This window comes from Zootoca vivipara, chromosome 3, assembly GCF_963506605.1.
Source record: "Zootoca vivipara chromosome 3, rZooViv1.1, whole genome shotgun sequence".
Lineage (NCBI taxonomy): Eukaryota > Metazoa > Chordata > Lepidosauria > Squamata > Lacertidae > Zootoca > Zootoca vivipara.
Window position 1 is genome coordinate 23,729,989 of NC_083278.1, and position 21,477 is coordinate 23,751,465.

The following is a 21,477-nucleotide window of genomic DNA, read 5'->3' on the forward strand; positions in this document are numbered from 1 at the left end:
TGGCCAGCAACTGTACTGTAATACTGCCCATGTGGTAGCCATATGTAGCTGTACAACATGTAGATATTAGATGTACAATTCAGACAAATACATATAGGGTACTTGATATGTATTATATATGCCTGGCAGTGTCCTTGGTTTCTTTATTTAAGGCACATATGCTTCAGTAAATAATCCTCCCACATAAATTCAGAGCAGGTAAAAAAACAGGTAAATTTCTTAAAGGGCAAATTCACTTACTTGGCTGCATGGATGAGCACACTAGGAAGATGAGCTGAACAGGAGGTAGATGTGATTAGCAAATCTCCTGGAGTGGAAAAGGTAAGGTGATTCACTGCATGGCCTCATCTACTGCCATAATTAAAGAAATCAAGGTGCTGCCTCGTTGAAGTGCAGAAACCCTGGGAAAAAGAAGACACTGCAAACTGAACAGAATATAACTTTTTGAAAGAAAGTGCATCGCTCATGCATTTTCTAAGGAAATTGATTTTTCAACTTCTTCAGTTAAACTCTGAATTCATGAATAAGGTATAGCAGACCACCTGCAGAGAGAATCATAAATGGAAAAAGGAAGAGATAAGCTGGCCATTGGGCCCCAAATCTCTGAAATGGGGACAGAGATTGAAAGGTGAGTTTTGAGGTGAAAACTAAGCAACAGTAGGTCTTGAGCTTGTTTGCTCAGAGCAATCTACATCCTTTTCAAAATCCAACACAGGGTCCCTTAATGGTGTGGGGGGCTGTGAAACAGCAGCTTCACTTGGCCCAAAAGTGATGTTAGAAGACCCTGGCTACATGGGAGGATAAGACACTGCACAACCTCCATAATGTCAGCATTGCCAACACTTTTAGAGGTTTCATGCTATCCTTGGCTGATCTGCAGCATGAGCATGTCCCTCACACTGCCTCGGGCATTTGGCATTAGTTGAGAAGGATGGGAAGAGATCTACTGAGCAGTTTCCAGGCGACCAAGACAACGTGATATGGGGCCAGGAATTATACAAGATTAAAATGATTGCGGCTGGAAGACTTCAGAATGTGTGACCACTATGTTTAATACATGGAGGCCATGGAGAATGGTATCTGTATACTTATTACTAACACACACACACACACACACACACACACACACAACCATGTTTCACAGTTCTTTATCACACTGCTGACATAGCAATGCCAGAACTATTAATATCTATGTGAAGAAGAGTGGACACTAGCATTATATATTAGGGCAGGTGTGGGCAGCTTATCCCGATTTCATGTGACCTTCAGTATAATTTCATGTGGCTGGCAAGGAGGGGTAAAAAATGAGAAAGGGGGGGGCTTCACCCACTTTGGCTGCATCCTGTCCAGCATCAGCATGTGGCTCTCAACAGATCATTCTCTCCCCCCCAAAAAATACAGCCCACAGGTTCCCCACCCTGTGTTAACTATACTGTACAGTGGTACCTCTACTTACGAATAACTCTACTTACGAATGTTTCTACTTACGAATAGAGCTCCGTCCGCCATCTTGGATGCGGTTTAGATAGGATTTTTTCTACTTACGAATTTTTAGATAGGGTTGCTTCTACTTACGAATTTTTTCTCCCAATGCATTCCTATGGGATTCGACTTACAAATTTTTTTCGACTTACAAATGTGCGTTCGGAAGGCATTAAATTCGTAAGTAGAGGTACCACTGTAAGTCATTCCAGCGATCTCCTGCCTTATAAAGCACAACAAGTAGGCAAGTCCTTATATTTGACTTTTAACACCTACGTTATAACATTCATCATATTAGAATTCATGGTTCCGCACAAGCAGAAATAACAGCGTGGAAAAAATTAAAGCAAAAGCAGCAGGCAAAGCTAGGAGACTACATATGCACTCCTTGGGTTTGACAATGTTGTGGGTCTCTCCATTTATCCTACTTGAATTAGGGCAGGGAGCAGACCTCTAGTCTACAAGAGCCTTGCCCAATCTGACAGGAACTGAGAAAGCAAGTCTGAGAAAGCAAGTCAACACCCCTCATTCTCTTCCTGTGAGCCACCGTTTCAGTCTCTCCTTTCCCCCTCTTTCTCATTCCTTCTGATTCACCCATCCAAACTAGTGATTCACTGAAGCCCCAGCTCAATCTTCCTGATCCATAACCAATAGTTATTCTCTCAAACTGATGCTTAGTAATTCAAAGGGTAAAGAGGGCAGGAGTGTCTACTGAAGAGAGAGGATCTGTATTTGGCCATGCACTCCCCCCTTTTTTTACTTGACAACAGCTCTCAAGGCTGTTTTGACCAGGTTGGCCCTGGTTGAGCAAACAGATCAACAATGCCCTGGCTTTCACAATATTAATTTTGCCCCATTTAAAATGTATCAGCTAAAGGGACCCTTCTCAGCTGCTTGTGGTTTTGAAAATATGACACTTGTTTTGATAGTGATGGCGGCAGCTATGGAATATCATGGATTTAACCATGCCGAATACTAGCAGTTTAGAAAGGAATCTATCCTTGGGGATGTCCACACATTACATCCAACACGTGTATAATATGTGCATACACATAGTTGAGTCCATGTGTTAAGTACAGTCTGTACCCATGTACACTATAATTCAGTTGTACAAGTGAACAAATGTACAGTCTTTCACACAAACAATTCCGCAGCTTACACCTATGCTCAGTGTAGTGTGTGAACAACCCTCTTGTCATTTCCCCTTAGTTATGCCTATCCTACCCACAGTAATTGTCATGATTAGGAGAGTCGGTGTTGTGTAGAGTATTGGACTAAGACCTAGGAGACCAGGGTTCAAGTCCCCACTTGGCCATGAAGTTCACTGGGTGACCTTGGGCCAGTCACTGCCTCTCAGTCTAACCTACCTCACAGGGTTGTTGTGGAGATTAAATGAGGCAGGGGAGAACCATGTACGCTACCTCAAGCTCCTTGGAGAAAAAGGTGGGATATCAATGCAATAAACAAATAAAATAACCAGGCTTCTACATTTTTGTTCATCATGCTAGCCATGGCAAGTACTCATTTGCCTTCTGGCAAGCAACCAGCTTTCCTTCCAGCCTTCCAGTGGGTGGGAATTGGTCCTGGAAGTCATGTGGATATCCTCAGTCCCAATATTGGAAAGAAGGCTGGGGGGGGAGATTGGCACCTGCTTTAATAAGACAATCAGTGTGTCTTGGTAGCCACAGGGGCAAATTGTTAAGGCCAGTGCTATTTTTCTAGAAAAAGAAGTGCTGGAACTCACCATGAACACCTCCCTCATTCTCTTAGAATGGCAATGGTGCCCACCTGAGAGGTGCCAGAAATGAGTTCCAGCAAGTTCCGGCTGAAAAAAAGTCCTGGTTAAGGCCACCCTTTCTTGCTCTCACAACCTATCATTTTAAAAAAATAAAAATAAAAATCCAAAGTTTGATTTATACATTATAGACCTAACATGAGGGAAAGAAGAAGTGTTCAATAAAACATCATAATAAAACCCACCACAAGCTTCTAAGCTATTTTATTCAAGTGCCTCATGAGAAGAAGTGGCTGGGCGGTAAACATGGTTGTCTGGAGTTAATTCAAGCGGGTGCCTCCTTCAGCCTGTAAATATAAACTTAATTAAAGGACTAAACGATTCAGAAAGAGTACGGGTGGGTGGCTTTCAACGAAACGCAAGCTGGAAAAGCAACTTTGTGGGGGAAATGAGAAAGAGGGAATTGAGTGTTTGTCTCAAGTAAAAAAAGGGGGGAGGGGAAGAATGTTTGAGGCCTGAAGAACGGAATAAAAATCACACCGAACAGATGAAAGGCTTTGAGAGCTAGGAAGTATATCCATAGCTACCGGCACATTTTAATTCAAACTGAAATAGGCGGTGGGAAAAAGCAGGTGGTAAAAGCCTTCGTTTTAAATAGGATGTGGATTTCTATTATACATGCCTTGTGGCCTAAGCCAGTGTTGCTCCAAAGCAACCACCAATGTAGTAATTGTTCTGCCGTAGATTCTTCTTTCTAAACACTGTTTTCTTTAATATGCTCTGTAATGCAGCTGAATGCTAAGTCACACTGGGCATAAATTATGGAGAGGGGCAGAAAAGCATATTCACAGAATTAAATCAAATTTAACCCATAATCCGAACACTTTTTAAAAAAAAAATGCCAGGGGGTACTTTTTCAAAATTGTTAAAGCACCCTAGAATGTGGCATGAAAGCCAGGGGCTTAAAGCTGCGCAAATGGGCAGCGTGTCAAACTATTTAACTTTTTTGCTTGTTTAGGAGGATCAGGGATGACGGAAAATTTTCTAGTTCAGTCTTAAAAAAAAAAGGTTAAATATACTTGTAGCTTGAGGGGGGAAATGAAATATCATTTATATGTTCTTGGTCTGCGTGTCATAAGTGATAAAGTCATCCATACCATTGGGTTGCAATACAACTAACTACATGTCCTGCCCCAGAGGTAGATTTCTGTTTGAAGGACTGCCCTCTATTATTTGAAAGGCCGTCTGATCCAAGCCCAGTTTCAAGATAAAAAAAGGCATCATGCAGGAGAGCAGAGGGCACCTTGAAGCTGCCCATCAACAGTTGGCAGCGCCCGGGTTATCTGAAAACAAAGCCACAGTCATATTTAATTAATATTTCAAAGATCTCTAAGTGGCTTTTAAGGGAACTTTGCCTCAAAACAGACCTCACAGAAATTAATGGACCTAAATCAGTCGTGGCTATTCATTTCAATGGGTTTCCTCTGAGTAAATGTTACCTGACTATACAATCCTTACAAATATATTGTTATGAGTACGTGGGTGCCATAGCCCCCTAAATTCCTGGGTCCACATGTTAGTTTTCTGCCCTCAGAAGCTGGAAGGGGAAGAGGGCCTTCTCTATGGTAGCACCCTAAGTTGTGGAACTCCCTCCCAAGATACATCTGGCACCTTCATTATATAGGAAATGTTGAAGATGTACCTCTTTGCCCTGGCTTTTGGCACTTGAGGCATACAGTTTTACGATCCACCTTATTTCTATAATTGTTTTTAAGCTGTTTATAATATTGTGTTTCAATGTTGTCACCTGCTCTGGGACCTTAAGGTGAAGGATGGGTAATTAACAATAGTTCTCTTCATGGACTCAAATCCATTTCACCGGATTTAATTTAAATACGTACCTGCCAAGTGAAAGCTTTCACTTAGTTGACAGGCGTGCTGTTAGGTTATAATTACTAAAATTACTATAATTATAATTTACTATATCTAAATTAGCATTTTTCTGTGTCCTATTTTATCCGTCTTTTGGACGTTGATGGATAGGTGACCAAAGAAGTCTACAACCTGCACACAAAGTTGTTGTGGGAAGGGAAATGGACAGAGAATGCAATATGCTCATCACTCTTATTACTATTTCTTGACAATAAAAGGTGCAACAAGGTGATTAGAAATATCATGTTGACCAGGGGTTCCGAAACTAAGGCCCAGGGGCCGGATGCGGCCCAATTGCCTTCTAAATCCAGCCCATGGACGGTCTGGGAATCAACATGTTTTTACATGAGTAGAATGTGTCCTTTTATTTAAAATGCATCTCTGAGTTATTTGTGGGGCATAGGAATTCGTTCATATTTCTTTTCAAAATATAGTCCAGTCCCCCACAAGGTCTGAGGGACAGTGGACTGGCCCCCTGCTGAAAAAGTTTGATGACCCCTGATGTTGACGGTAAAATAAAGCCACTACCCTCTTGCTCACTCCCAAACTGCTGTTTTGACGTCAAATTCTTTCCTCTCACCCTCACATCTTTAGAACATAGAAAGCTACCGCATACTAAGCCGGACCACTAGACTGGCACACGCCCCACAGGGGGGGCAATTTGATTTTTAAGGGGAGAATTTGAGAATGAGTTATTAACAGTGAATGGCCTTTTAGGCTTTCTCTACATGAAGAGGAGTTCACTTTTTGAATAAGAAGAATTATATGTTGGGGAGGGGCATCAGGGTTTTTGAGATGCTTAGGTGGGACATGGCCAAAAAAAAAGGTTGGGAACCAATGATCTACAGCCTCTCAGAACTACCCACCTCAGAGCCTGAACACTGGAAATCTGTTATCAGTACCATCTGGGACTCAGCAGGCCCAGTGTATATCATTAAACAGGTCTCCACTCCACAAACAGGTGAAACACATAACCCTTTATTCCATTGCTGAAGCACCTGAATCTCCCTGCATTGCACACCTAGCAGTTTTTGCACTTGCTCAACTGACCCTACATACCGTGTTTCTCATATTTTAAGGCATCCCTAAAAAATAAGGCATGGCAGGATTTTCAAGACCTGGCGAAATATAAGGCATACCCCGAAAATAAGACATGCTGGTACGGTATGACTGAGCGGGAACCAGCAAAAGCAGCAGCCCGCCGCCGGCTTGGAGCTCGGCAAAGCGCGCGCTCTGTTGGAGCTCCATGCCGGCGGCGGGCTGCTGCCTTTGCTGGTTCCTGCTCAGTCGGGGCTCGGCAAAAAATAAGACACCCCCGAAAATAAGCCATAGGCTTATTTTCTTGAGTAAAAAAATATATATAAGACATGTCTTAAAATATGAGAAACACGGTAAATCACTCCCACCCTCACTGTACGCTAGAAATGGATATAGATATAGAAATACACACACAGTGCTATTTTTCTAGGAAAAGGGGTGCTGGAACTCACCATGAACACCTCCCTTGTTCTCTTATAATGGCAATAGCGCCTACCTGAGAGGTGCCGAAACTTAGTTCTGGTGAGTTCAGGCTGAAAAAAAGCTGTGTGTATATATGAACTGGTATTTCTCTCTTGCTGTGCTTTTCTATCTAAATCTACCTATTTCTATCTAAATCTTTCTTTTCTTTTCTTTCAGCTGACTCATTCAAAATTGGTAACCTGAAAAAGGTTTTGAGGGTGATGGGGGATAGAGTTTTATACCAACTGAGGTTTTAAGTAATGGCTATGTTTCTTTTTGAGTTGGAATAACATGAAATATTCAGGTTTGATAAGACTCCTTGGTTTTTAAATATATAAACTGCCCTCACAGAATTTACAAAGACCTTGTTTACAAACTACTTCACTTGCCTGGCCTGGTCAGACCAGAGCTCGCCTCACGCTGTCTACAAAGTAACACCACAACAAACCCCAAAATGGGAAGTGTGAGGGGATTCAAAACAGTGAGGAACCACAAATATAAATCATTTGCTTGCAAAAAAAATGTGCTCAGGTTTGTGAAGTTAGCTTGGGCTGTAATAGGAAACATTTACAAACCACCTTCCTTGTTTAATTATTTTATTATTCTAGTCGAAACATCTACCAATTGTTTACTGCCCTCTAGAATAGGTTCTTATCATGTTCTTTATACTTTTTTGTTAATAGTTTTGTTCTGTCTGGTAAATCATTTTCATTTTTCATATTTTTTTAATAAAAAGAAACATATCAGACAAACTACTACCACTTATTCACAGTGGGAGACGAGAAGCAGCAAGGATTTCAAACCCAGCAGAGCATTAAAGCAATAATCCTGGATTCTGGAGAGGTTCGTGACGTCAATTATCCAAACTATTTTGTTTACTCCATACTAAAGGCCACTCTAGCAGTTAGTGTTCCAAAGACCGCCCGTGATGTACTGTCCTAAGCATCAGAATACCGTTACGTTTCTACAGTACAGTACTTTGCTTCCAAACACCTCAGTAAGTGTGCTGAAGTCGTATTGTCCAAAGCATACTTCACTGTGTGCTAGACGAGACCAATAACGCAGGTGTGCATTCCATTGATTTAAACAGAGTTTTCCTCCCAGTCATCGCACTTTGGATTGTGGCCTCATCTTTTATAGATCCCTTGCAGCCTTATATAGTAAATCTGACAGAACAAGATTGCAGAAAGGTTAACGACAGGGTTCCTGGCTTTCGTCTGAAGAAGCAATCCAGCATCTTTATTCAGTTATAGTACTACAAAGCCTTTCGACTGAAAGAGGATTATGCACAAATGTTCACTTTCACCTGGCTTTTGTCTGACTCCCTATCCCCTGGAACCTTGAACAGACAGTACAAAAAACCCCGAGGAAAGGAGATTATCAGGGATCAGCCTCCATATTATGTCTAACATCTACGGCAACTGCTGAATCCCTGCCTAATATTGTAATGGGGTGTGATTGGATCTAAAGCTTAATTTTCAAACTGCGGATCTGCCTCAAAGCAGGAGACTTAGGAAAACCTGGATATGAATTCAGACTTTAATTTCTACACTTGATATTGAGATGCCAGTCTCTCATTAAATACCAAAGTACAGCTCCTGTTTTAAAATGTACAGTACTCGCGTTGAAGGATGAATAGGTTTCATGGTTTTGTTTGTTTCTGTTTTGCACACTGAGGACCTCTTTGTAGCAGCAGCAGCAGCAGCAGCAGCAGCAGCAGCAGCAGCAGCAGCAAAGCACCCTGAACCACAAAGCAAAAGTCATCCACCAAAGGCCAGATGGGATGTGCACACATACCAGCATTGTCACAGAGACCACTGCAGGAGCTCGGTCCATGTGGCCCTGTTCATGATGTGGGAATTTGCTGCTGAACAAGGGAAGCAACAGTACCACTCTATTCTGCCTTGGTCAGACCACACCTGGAATACTGTGTCCAATTCTGGGCACCACAATTTAAGAAGGATGTTGGCAAGCAGGAACATGTTCAGAGGAAGGCAACCGAGATGATCAATGGTCTGGAAACCAAGCCTTACATGGGAGGAAGCCATGGTTGCTAAATCCACTCAGAAGCCATTTGGGTTGTATAAGTCTCTATACATTTTAAAAACAGTCATAAATAAAAACAGTCATAAATAAAAAGTATGCTCTACATGAATGGGACAGATGGGCCCCTTTCGAGTGTTTTTTTTAAGTTTTTAGGCAATATGAGGCTTCTCCTCCCCACACATTTTCCACTGATGAAAAGCTGCAGGAGTTTGTGCTTTGTGAATCAATGCCTTTCAATTAAAGCACAAAGGGCAGAAGAAAACTGGTGTTGTTAAAAAGAAAAACAAAGGGCTCCAAACTAAATTGAGTCATTAGCAGAGCAAAAGAAATTACTTAACCTACATAAGGGAAATCTCAATTCTTAAGAAACTCCGTGGCTTTGGGTTTGTTTGTTTTTTTTAAAAAAAGCAATTATATGTTGAAAAGTTTTAGGTTCTTTCAGTCTGCCACGCTTCTAATGCAAACCAAGTGGGGGGAACGCCGCTATAAATCAGATAATTTGCAAAATGCGATTTCTCATCCAGCCGTAGAAGGTCTGCAAGAAAAATAACACCACAGCCAAACAAAATAACAAAGAGAGTGGGGTGGAAAAGTAAAATATAAGTAGTAAAGACAGCTTTTCACGAAAGTTTAACAGCTTCTAAATGTCGGAGACAGAGACAAAAGCTAGTAGAGCTCCAATTGGTGTTGTAAGATATGACCACCTCCCCTTAGCTACTACGGGGAGTGGGGGCATGATTTGGCTAAAATAGCAATGATCAGATGGTGGTAGCTTTTATTTATTTTTTTACAAGCCCTCATCCCTTTCCTCCCATATATTCAAGCATCTTCTAACCTTGAATTTCCTAATGCTAAACCTGGCATTTCACTTATAATGATAGTATCTACATATGAAAGACAGCTGATAGTATCATGTCACACTCAACAGGTTATGGCTGGAGTCACCAGGGATAGGGGAGTAGTTTTAGCTGCCACCCAGTGGTGTTCGTGAATCCACATGTTGACTTTCTCCCAAATAAATGAGTGGCATGACATTCAGTGCTGCAGGGGAAAGCAAAGCTCTATGCTTGGGAGCAGCACCGCAGTGAGGACAAAACTAGCCTTCCACTGTTTATAGAAGCCCAGTTTGTACATACCACTAAGTCAAACCATGGCTAAGCACAAACGCGGTGGTCTCACAGCAGAAATCACTGCCATTTCACTCCTCCCCTAGTCATCCTGCTACCACGCTACCTGGAGCTAAGCTATTGTTTAGATTGGCATTATGTCCAACCCTGGGCTCATGGTTTGTCTCCCTCAGACAAACCACAACTGGGAAGCCAAAAAAACAAACCTTGACTACAGCTTGTGGTGCGTCTGGATTTAGACATGATGCTAAGACAAACCATGGTTTAGCTCCAGGTAGTGCAGGAGGAGTAGGACTGCTGTGGGTGCTCATGTGTTCACATTTAAGACTGGAAAAAGGAGAAACTAAGAGAAACATACATGAACAGGTTGCAAAAAGTCAGTTTCTTTCTAAGTGGATTTGTTGCACCAGGGTGACAAGAGTGCTTTAATTCATTTTAATTGCACAACCTAAATTTATTGGTATGCACCTGAACGATCCCTCCCACATAATACTGACCGTCTGAAGGCATTACTGTTAAATGATAAATTAAGTGTTTCACGCCTTCTCTCCCAAAGGTCCTAATATTTGAAAATGAGCAGCTAGGGTCAGGTTCTCCCAGACAGCCTTTCCATTTCGAAGTAGGCCTAAACCTGTGCTCAGCCTAGGTTTGACTTTCAGTAGAAACTAAATGTGGGGGTGGGGAAAAGGCTTTCTGTTTCTCAAAATTAATTAAAAAACAGGTACAGATGGCTGTCAAGTCGAAACTCCCCTCTTGGATGCTGTTTGAACTGATAAACACTTCAGCCTCAAACACTGAAGAGGTTGAGGTGCTTTGTAAACAAAAACGTTGACACAGGGGAAATTCTCCTTTAGCTCAATAGGAATGCTTTGATGCAGCTTTGAGGAGAGGTTTTCTTTCTTTGGGGGGCAACTATAGATGGGAGGTTGCCTTTTTAAGAGTCCAACAAAAGTATATCTGACATGTTTCAGCCCTCACTGAAAACGCACACACAGGCAAAAACAGCTAAAGCCTTATAAGTATTTAACAGTGCTTACAACCTATTTGAGAATGCATCCTTAAAGCCTTTTATTTAATGAGTTAGCTGAAATGAAACTGCTTTCCCTATTTTGTTCATCTAGAGGAGAGGGGGAGAAGCACATTCATCTTTTTAAGGTTTACTTCTGATAAAGCTAGCCTGTTGAACTATAATATCCAGGGAAGAGTGCAAGAAGCAGAAACAGCTGACAAGCATGACTTTCTGAAATATTTACCTGATGTATTTTTGCCTTATGCCATCTCCTTTTTCAGGGGAGGGAAATAGGTTTACTTGCCCCAGGCCTCTCACTTCAACTCTGACAAAGTATTAGGTTGCAATGCCTGAACTACTTTCCCTTCCAGAACCAATGTAAGGGGTCAGCGTTTTAAGGCCGTCTGGCAGAAGATCCATCACTGAGCCAGCATGCTGGGCTAGACTCCCATTTTTCAATTCAAGAGGGAGCTAGTAGCAAAGCAGCACAAAGGACTCGCCCTCTGCTATCTCTTCTAGGCACCCTTCTCAACAGGAAATTAGATATTGGTCTGCAACATCACATGTGTCTTGGGGGTGATTGTCCATTTCCCAGTGGGAAAGGTGTCTGTAAAGAATGGAGCAGCTATGCACCTAACAGCTAAAAAGAATCATTGCTCTGTGGCTTTTTTATGTATACTTGTTTAATTGCACACTGAACTAGAGAATGCCTGTATGTTGCTAAGGGTTTATCACTGGAAAATTCCACTGGCGTATACTAAACTAGTAAATGCCTGCTTCTTGGGAGAAAAGCCATGACAAACCTAGACAGCATCTTAAAAAGGAGAGACATCACCTTGCCGACAATGGTCCCCATAGTTAAAGCTATGGTTTTCCCAGTAGTGATGTATGGAAGTGAGAGCTGGACCATAAAGAAGGCTGATCGCTGAAGAATTGATGCTTTTGAATTATGGTGCTGGAAAGGACTCTTGAGAGTCCCATGGACTGCAAGAAGATCAAACCTATCCATTCTGAAGGAAATCAGCCCTGAGTGCTCACTAGAAGGACAGATCCTGAAGTTGAGGCTCCAATACTTTGGCCACCTCATGAGAAGAGAGAAGACTCTCTGGAAAAGACCCTGATGTTGGGAAAGATTGAGGGCACAAGGAGAAGGGGACGACAGAGGACGAGATGGTTGGACAGTGTTCTCGAAGCTACCAAGATGAGTTTGACCAAACTGCGGGAGGCAGTGGAAGACAGGAGTGCCTGGCGTGCTCTGGTCCATGGGGTCACAAAGAGTCAGACACGACTAAACGACTAAACAACAACAAATACTAAACTAGAAAGAGCTCTCTGAGCTTCTAGCTGGCTTAATGATTAACTGTTGGTGTACTCTGCCAGCTCTCATGTGAGTTAGATCATGCAATAAAGGTAGGGTTTGTTTGTTTGTTTGTTTGTTTGTTGCAAAATCTCAAAAAAATAGAAATGTTGAGCTATTTTTTTAAAGGAAATTCAGCAAAAATAAAATAAAAATCAACACTTCCAAAATGGGTTGCCATACACCTGGGTTTCCCCAGAAATTTTAACCTCCCAGACGCTATTTCCGATGGAAATATCCTGGATATGTCCAGGAAATTCCATACATATGACATGGCAGCCCTAGATAAAGGTGTTCACTTTGTTCTTTGTTCCCAGGCACACTGAGAGAAGGATGCGATAATGGCGCCACTCTCAGTACCCATGGCCCTGAGCCAACCACCTTGTCTGCTCCTCTGCAAATACATCTCAGGTTAAAATGTAGTCCAAAAATCTGAAACTCCAGAATTCCAAACTAAAGGGAAGTGGGCCGTGCAATATTAGCGGGGTAGAAGAAACACATTATCGGAACGCAAACCATGAAGATGAAATGCTGTGTTATATGCACACACAAAATAGAAATAAAGTGGGCCAGTGGCAGTGTATCAAATCACTTTCAGTAAAAACATAAGAATAGCCCTTCTGCATCAGGCCAAGAGTGATGTAGTCCAGCATCCATTCTCACAGTGGCCAACCAGATGCCCATGAGAAGCCTACAAAGCAGGACTCAAGCAGAAGTATACAGCTAGTTCATACTGAAGACCGGCAGGCTTATTCGTGCATAGAGCAAGTTTATACTGAAGGCTGGAGCCTTGGAAAGCATTCCACTGTATTGTTTCAGGAGAATTAGTGCCAGTGATAAACAACACAGCTGCAGAACCTCAGCAGGAAAAAAGGTCAGATTCTAAAACTTTTGTTTACGCATTTTTAGCCTGAAATACGTAAAAACACTTGCCTTTGTTTTGTGGGCACTATTTCATGCAGGGATTTTCAAATCATACACACACAAGCAGTGTGACAATTAAATATCCATGCAGGATTTTTCATCAGTGTATTACAAAGGTAAAACCAAACTTTTAAGATGGGTTGAGTAGTTTCTCTGCTCCTGAACTAGTTGCCCTAGACTTCTTGATTTATAATGGAATAGGAGTGCTCCACTGAAAAGCATTGAAGTTATCTTGAAATTTTGTCTTTGGTACTAGATCACTGATAGCAGAGACATATGTAGAAGTTGAGGTTGATATTGAGGTTGATATGTAGAGGTTGATGTTGCAGTTATGAACTGATATAAGGGCGTATATGAACCATGGTTAAGCTCTGTTCCAAAAGTATGTGCCTTTAGGTTTAATTATGTAGTGCAAATTATGTTCATCTATAAAATATGCCTCCCCCCCTCCAGCTGCAACCAACAACCAACTTCCTACAAACAACATGCATTGGCTTTAATGTGATTCTTCTGAATTACAGTGATTTCAATCTAGAAAGTTTTCAAGGTTTTGTTGCTGTTTTTTAAAGCAAAGAAAACATAATAATGTAATTATGTGAACTGTTTTGAAGTTTAATTGGAATATGGGAGGCATTTTATTTTAAATGTTTATTTTAAGGAAACCTCTGTTATCTTGTTTCACTCTGTGCCCGTTTTCCTTTGTTAATTAAACTCTATGTAAAATAAGTTGTTTATTAATTTAAAAAAAATTGTCACTTGATTGTAAGAAAACCTTTAATCAGTTTGTTTCAACTTTTGTATCTCATTTTATATATATTTTTACATAGATTGGATGGTGAAGGATAAACTTCTGATTATTTGAATCTTTAAAGAGACTGAAATAGGATCAAATTTTGCACAGCGTGAAAACTACTTATATATATATGCTGCTTTTATAAACTGTAGTCCTAGTTTCATTCACTGTACTGTTTTCATTATTTTTCAGATGAGAGTATTCATTTTCTTCATAATTTTAACAGCAATGGTCAGTGTAGCTGTTTTCCTTGCTTTTGTCCAATGGGGCAGGAATGACTTATTCAGTAAGTAAAAACGAAAACATTCTTTACAATACAGGGGGAAGAGGGGCACACATAATGCCCTAAGTATCATTTGATGTATTTTTTGGGGGGGGGACGAAAACAAACCCTAATATCATTTTCAAAAAAAATTCTCTTGGTTTACTTTATTTAGAATTTTTATAGGATTTTATTCCCCTGTTTGGGGTAAAGAAAAGTCATTCGCCTTTTCTGTCCCGATAAAGTTCCGAATGTGTAGTTTTAAATTATTGTATCTCGTGGCATGCTATTTTTTGGGGAATTCGCACTTCATTTATTACTTCCATCTGTAGAAAGCCTTAACATCAGGGTCCCATTCCTAATTGTGTATTGATGGGGTCCACTAGCTGCAGCGGTTAGGAGTCTTACAAAACGTTCCAAACCCTAGATCCTCTGTGCTGGCTCTGCTGTTAGGGAGTTTCCATTGCCGCATAACTCCCTGCTGTATCCAGCGAAAAACAAAAAAGACTTACACGCCATCCCAATCTGTAAGGTACAAATCAGCCAAAGGCCTGGTTGAAGAAGAATGTTTTTGCCTGGTGCCTAAAAATATATAATGAAGGCGTCAGGTGAACTTCCCTGGAGAGAGCATTCCACAAATGGGGGGCCGCTACAGAAAAGGTGGGCCGCCCACAAACTAATGGGAGGGTGCTAGTGGTGGTGGTATCTCTGCTGACAGTAACCAGTGTAAATTTTGAAATGGGGCATTGTACAGTATTTTGGTGATGACCTCAAGAAGGGAAAGCAGAAGAGGGATTGTTTCCTGATGTAGCTCACAAAAGTGAGCCTGCATGCCATATAGCCCAAATGAAGAGATACAGTGTCTTCTCTATCACATTCATGGCCTGTTGCATTCTTTTGTGTATTGCTCTTACAAATTGTGTCAGATTATGCTCTGGTCCTGTGGTGACTCTCTTTTAAACATGCATAGGAAAAGCAAAAGAGCATGGAATTAGGAGAACTCTGCAGGAAACCGCTTCTATCCAAGGTGAAGAAATGACCGAAAGAAGAGAAAGGTGAGGTAGCAACCTCATACCTGGCCTTGCTCAGTGATCTCCTACAGGTGCCTGCTTACAGAATTTCCTGTCTACATTCAACTTACAATTGCATCAAGGCAGGACAGTACAGTATAATAAAAAAGCCTTCTGCACATCATAATTTATATGGGACTCTGGATTACAATAATAGGCTTAAAGTGGAGGAAAAGATTTATACTGATTAAAGCACTGATTCCAGATCATGCAGGCACAGAAATCATGAGGGTGGTAGAAAACGAGCAACTTATGGATGATTAGAATCTATGCTCGTGGCAAGAAATTCTGTTAAGTATTCTAATTCTTCTTCCAACTTTGTAACTGCAACTTGCAGCAAAACAAGGCCCACATACCTTAAAGGGACCCCTGACCATTAGGTCCAGTCGTGACCGACTCTGGGGTTGTGGCGCTCATCTTGTGTTATTGGCCAAGGGAGCCAGTGTACAGCTTCCAGGTCATGTGGCCAGCATGACTAAGCCGCTTCTGGCGAACCAGAGCAGCACACGGAAACGCCGTTACCTTCCCGCCGGAGCAGTACCTATTTCTCTACTTGCACGTTGACGTGCTTTCGAACTGCTAGGTTGGCAGGAGCTGGGACCGAGGAACGGGAGTTCACCCCGTTGCGGGGATTCAAACCGCTGACCCCTAGGCTCAGTGGTTTACAACCCACAGTGCCACCCACGTCCCCCACATACCTTACAACAAACTATTAAACTGTGTTGTGGTTAGGGTTCCAAAGGAGAACTGGAGGAAAGCCAGGTACAAAGCCTTAAAGTTCATTGGATGATCTTGGGCCAGTCCCTGTTTCTTAGCCTAACCTACCCCATGGGATTGTTGTGAGGATAAGAGAGTTGAGAACCACACGTGCCAATTGAGATGCCTGGAAGAAAAGCAGGGTTTAAAGGCAATATATAAATAAACGGAATCAACGTATTATTTGTACACTCAGAGGTGGTATAGAAATATTGGGGGTGGGCTTTTGCTGCCCAGCTCCCTAAGGGACTCTGGGTCCTCTCTGTCCATGATCAGTCAGAGAAGAATGGATAGAGGCAAGATCCAGTGAAAAGCAAGGCAGATCTTTATTTTTCTGTTGCAACAGTCCCCGTCCCCGCCTGCAGGGTGGTAAGACAGGTGCAGAACAAAATTGTACAAGCCCCTTTAAAGACAGTATATGTTGCCCAACCCCTTGGTCAAAGGCCACCCTAAAAGCATCATACATACATCACATCTTCTTTGGCAATCACTCATAGCCGACTGAGATTGTCTTCCATGAACACAGTTTTAACTGTGAGTCCATAAGTGACTGTAGAGGCTAATTCTGGATCCACACATCCTTCCACAGTGGGGACATAGGTTTCCAGGTGGGATTTGATCATGGTGAGGGTTTGCCAAATGTGCCTTCCTTATGGCATGTTTCTCCCTTTTGTCCTGAGTTTGAGTGTCTTCAAAGTCCATTACTGGCCGAGGGAGCCGACGTTTGTCCACTGACAGTTTTTCCGGGTCATGTGGCCAGCATGACTAAGCCGCTTCTGGCGAAACCAGAGCAGCGCACAGAAACACCGTTTACCTTCCCGCCGGAGTGGTATTCATCTACTTGCACTTTGACATGCTTTCAAACTGGTAGGCTGGCAGGAGCTGGGACCGAGCAATGGGAGCTCACCCCGTCACGGGGATTCAAACTGCCAACCTTCCAATCGGCAAGTTTGCCCCCTGACAAAGAAATGACCAGTACATAATTTTAATGGTAGGTTTATTGTAGCTGTGAGAGACAGAATAACAACAGGAGGTATGTACAGAGGTATGTACAGGTGTAAACTTAATATCACAGCTGTGTGGGAGCAGCAAAAAACATTGCACTGAACATTCACTAAATTACGTGAATTTTTCACTGTTTTAAATAATCTACAAATCATTAATTTTGTAACCTGAGAGTGTGTTCCAAATTCTCAGCAATGTTTGGGGAGAGCATGCTGAATGATGTTAATTCGTGCCCTGAAGGGGTGTTCTTTACCAAATTTTAATAATCCTTGATTTTGAAGCATCGGTGGTGCATTGAGACCAAGAACTTTCAAACTATGAAAGGGTGGGGGGTGGCAGAGTGGGAAACAATGAAGGAAGGGGAAAGTGCATATTTCAGATTTGATCTTCAGAAAGTAACAGGGTGCACAGCACTGTGAAAACCCAAATGTTTAGCTCACAAATAACTGAAGCAAGAGGCAGTACAATACAAATGAGTTTCAGCGCTGCCCTTGAGGATGAAAAAGCACTCCTGGGTTGAAGAGGCAGTTTCTCATCCAGTTTCAGATTGGGAAGCTCTTAATCATTCCATAGAAAGGATTTCAGGGTTATGTTTGCTGATTTAATGAACTAAGTTTTGGAAGAACTTGCCTGAGTGAACAAGTTTCATTTGTGACCTCAGTTTGAACTTGAATCCTAATAAGGAAATAGATTTCTTGTAGTTTTTCTTCCTTTCAGACGGCATTATTTTTTACCTGGTCTCTCCCCCCCCCCCCCCCAATGTACCAGGTGTTGAACTTCTGTAATGACAGAACACACATTCCATAGAATCATAGAGTTGGAAGAGACCACAAGGGCCATCCAGTCCAACCCCCTGCCAAGCAGGAAACACTATCAAAGCATTCTTGACATATGCCTGTCAAGCCTCTGCTTAAAGACCTCCAAAGAAGGAGACTCCACCACACTCCCTGGCAGCAAATTCCACTTAATTGCTTACAATTAACATTAACACTGCCAATATTTACAGGCACAAAAAAATCTCTAGAAATACTGTTTCTATGTAACATCCAGTGTCTCGCATATCTACCTGCTCTCAGATCTAATAAAATGAACCAAATTATGGATTTAATAATAATAATTGATTTGTTTTACCATCCATCTCACTGGGTTGCCCCAGCTATTCTTGGTGGCTTCCAGCAAATTAAAACGTTGTCCACTGTTTGGGAGTTCTAGGTTTATGTATGTCTAAACAGAGTATAATAAATGCATACAATAAATATACCATATCATAGCTTTTGCAGTCTACGATAGGAAGCACAGACTGAGGTAGAAATAGAACTCTTGAATCTAAAAGGCCAGGAATGTGCTTGAACAGAGAGAAAATTTTGTATTTAAAATACCCACGAAGAGAAGCTTGATAAACAGTAGTTCTGGGTGACATGATGGAGCAGTAAGCGCACCCATAAAAATCCTAAGAGATGAAAGCATAATTAAAGGGTTTTTTAATCACCATTATTTCTTTGTGTAGGCTTCTTGAAAGACATGGCACAATGGCTTCTTCACAGTTTTTGGCATTTTCCAAATATCCATATCAAGAGACTCAAGCTATCTCTCAAGCAGCTGAAAGCATGGAAGCTTCGAAGCAGGATTTGAAACGAGAACTTCACCAGAAGCATAAACGTTCATTGCTTCCAAGTGGTAAGCAGAAGCAGATGCTCACAAGGATCCCTCGTGGCTCCTTAGGGGTTGTGCCTCTTAGATTAAAGCAGTATTGACTTCATTCTAGTCTTATTTTGCTGCAGGTAGGACTTAAATTCATATCTGGCCTGTGCACACAATTGAACTGTGGAAAAAGAGGCCGCTTTTTGTGCTTCAGGGAAGAAATTCAGATACTCCAAATAACAAAGAACACTTGTATCGATGTCTGAGACACTGTTGTGAAGTTCCTCTCAGGAATGCTTTAAAATGTTTATTTTGTTTGGCTTGAGTATACAGTTTACTAATGTTTTTGGACATTGAAAAAAAAAAACAACCCAAAAGCACTTAAGAAAATATTTGCATTTTATTGCAAATATGCAACTGGCATTCAAACTATATGTGTGTGTGTGATTCTGATTCTTGCATCAGTATTTTGAATGGTGTTGCACCAGTAATTGCAGAATTATTATTATTATTATTATTATTATTATTATTATTATTATTATTATTATTTTGACTTATTAGCCACCTGTTACCCAAAGCCATTCAAGAGACAACACATTTAAAAACATTAGTATACTACCATTAAAAAGAGAATATTAAAAAAAAAACTTCCAAAACAGCCACAGGAAGTTTGGGCAGCATACTAGCAACAAAAGATTTTAGTCTTATAAAAAAAACTTGGGGGAAAGATTTGATTTTCTGTGGCAACAAAAATATGTCAAAGAAGGTGCCAGGCGGGCATTGCTGGGGAGAGCATTCCACAGATAATGAATCGTAGTCAAATGCGATGCACAAAGAGTGAAGCCATGTTTTTAATTTCCAGACGTGTTACCTGCTGATGTTCTCATGATGATTACCAATGTATCTGGATGTCTGCCTTATATGCTGCCACCAAAATGCCCAGACAATTGTATGACCAGGAAATACAGACATATCACCGGAGCTTGCCAGAACAGGTAAATCTTACAGCAACAGGTATAATTATGTTGACGCTCCCCTTGCAGGGGCCTCCCTTGTTTTTCCTTGGGCTTCTGTACTAAATTAGTTTCACATTAAAACTCTCTGGGTTTTCTTTGAGAATCCTTAGAATTTTTACAGGCTCATTTGAACAATGTAGTTGTAGCACTTACTTGCTATTAAGGATAAATGTTTGCTGTTCAGCACATTATGGACGCAGCTGTTGACTGTAGATGTTTGTGGGAATGTGCAGTATCATTTCAACCCTGAACCATCTTTGAGGAGCCCCAGTAAGTGCTTTAATGTTACATGTACGGTATATTGAATCTGGCAGTTTGGTATTAAGATGTACAGTGGTACCTTGGTTTAAGAACAGCTTAGTTTATGAACAACTTGGATTAAGAACGCTGCAAACCCAGAAGTAGGTGTTTCGGTTTGTGAACTTTGCCTTGGAAGCAGAACATGTTCCACTTCCTGTTGAGTGTTAATTGAGTCCCCCGCTGCTATGGGAAAGCACGCCTTGGTTTAAGAACGCTTTGGTTTAAGAATGGACTTCCAGAATGGATTAAGTTTGTAAACCAAGGTACCACTGTAGTTAGATTAAGAAACCTTGCATATAAAGAAATATATAAAGTGTAGATTTGCATTCAGGCTGTGAACCGGAGCTTTATATGAACATAGGTTGCCCTTGGCAGATGATGGACTGTGTCAAAAGATTGTACCCTACACTTCGCTACGGATATTTCTGTGCATTCTTCCTTGAACACAGCACTCTCGCACATGTTGCTGAAGATTTGGGTTTCCCCATTTGTTTCAGCTGAGGGAACAAATCCACAAGCACACAGAATGTGCTTGCAGTTCTGTTTGCCTCCCCACCGCTTTTGAAAAGAAAGGTTTCTTACCCCACTAACATTCCAGTGATCTGCTAAAATATTAAAGCAATCAGGAAGAAAATCACTGGTTAAGCTGTTAAATTAACATATCATTACTTTTAATTGAGTGAAATAGCACTATGTGCAGTATTTTATGCCATTTCAATAAAGACAAATCAGCTGTAACTAATCTGAATGCTTTATTAAGGCGTACGTCAACCTTCAAATGTGAATTATCGCAGTTAATTAAATGTATTACTGTCCCACATTGCTTTGCAAATTGAGCCCTTTTGTATACTGAAGATCAATGAAGTATTACTAAAATAATTGTTCCCTATTAAGTGTCCCTACAGAAACATAAGTGTATGACTAACTTCGTGTAGATCATCTGTGTCTTTCTGTAGTTGCACCTTGCAGGGACTCCTGTATAGAAGGAATAGTCTTTTGTGTTTGGTGCTCCAGTAAATATCTGTTCCTCTTCCTATCATCATCATTCCTTGCTCATTCTTTAGAGCAGCCTTCCCAAGCTCCAGAAGTTGTTGGACTGCAACTCCCATCAGCCCCAGCTAGCATGGGCAGTGGCAAGGGGTTGTGGCAGCTGTACTACTAAACATCTGGAGGGCAAGAGATTGAGAAAGCTGCTTTAGAGAAGCTTACTTGGGACTTTGTGTTTTCACCTATGCCTTTTGCACAAATAAAGAATTGCCCCCAGGTTTGGGGAGCTCTGAAAATAGCAAAGGGCTCGCCATAGCCTACTAAACCCATGCAGTTGAGTGTGCACAGACATGAAATTGCCCTACATTCAACGTGAAAACTTCTCATCTTTTTCAACCTCTTTCCTTCCTTTTTCCCAATAATCACATGGCTTCAGGTGATTTCCTTGACCTTGGTTATCTTTCTTGCTCTTGAGCCATATTCCAAGAGGTCATAATAACATGAGTTGTGTTTACACACCAGGATCCAAAGAGTT

The 21,477-nt window shown here is 41.4% G+C and overlaps 1 protein-coding gene across 1 annotated transcript in view; it reads left to right on the plus strand.

Annotated features, from left to right (window-relative positions):
• The first annotated feature begins 560 nt into the window (after positions 1-560).
• The window catches only part of TPO (thyroid peroxidase), a 76,223-nt gene continuing 55,306 nt past the window's right edge, over positions 561-21,477 (plus strand). Inside the window, exons 1-3 of the mRNA XM_060272270.1 lie at positions 561-628; positions 18,506-18,675; positions 19,502-19,634. Coding sequence (XP_060128253.1) covers positions 561-628; positions 18,506-18,675; positions 19,502-19,634 — 371 coding nt within the window. The remainder of the gene's footprint in view (positions 629-18,505; positions 18,676-19,501; positions 19,635-21,477) is intronic.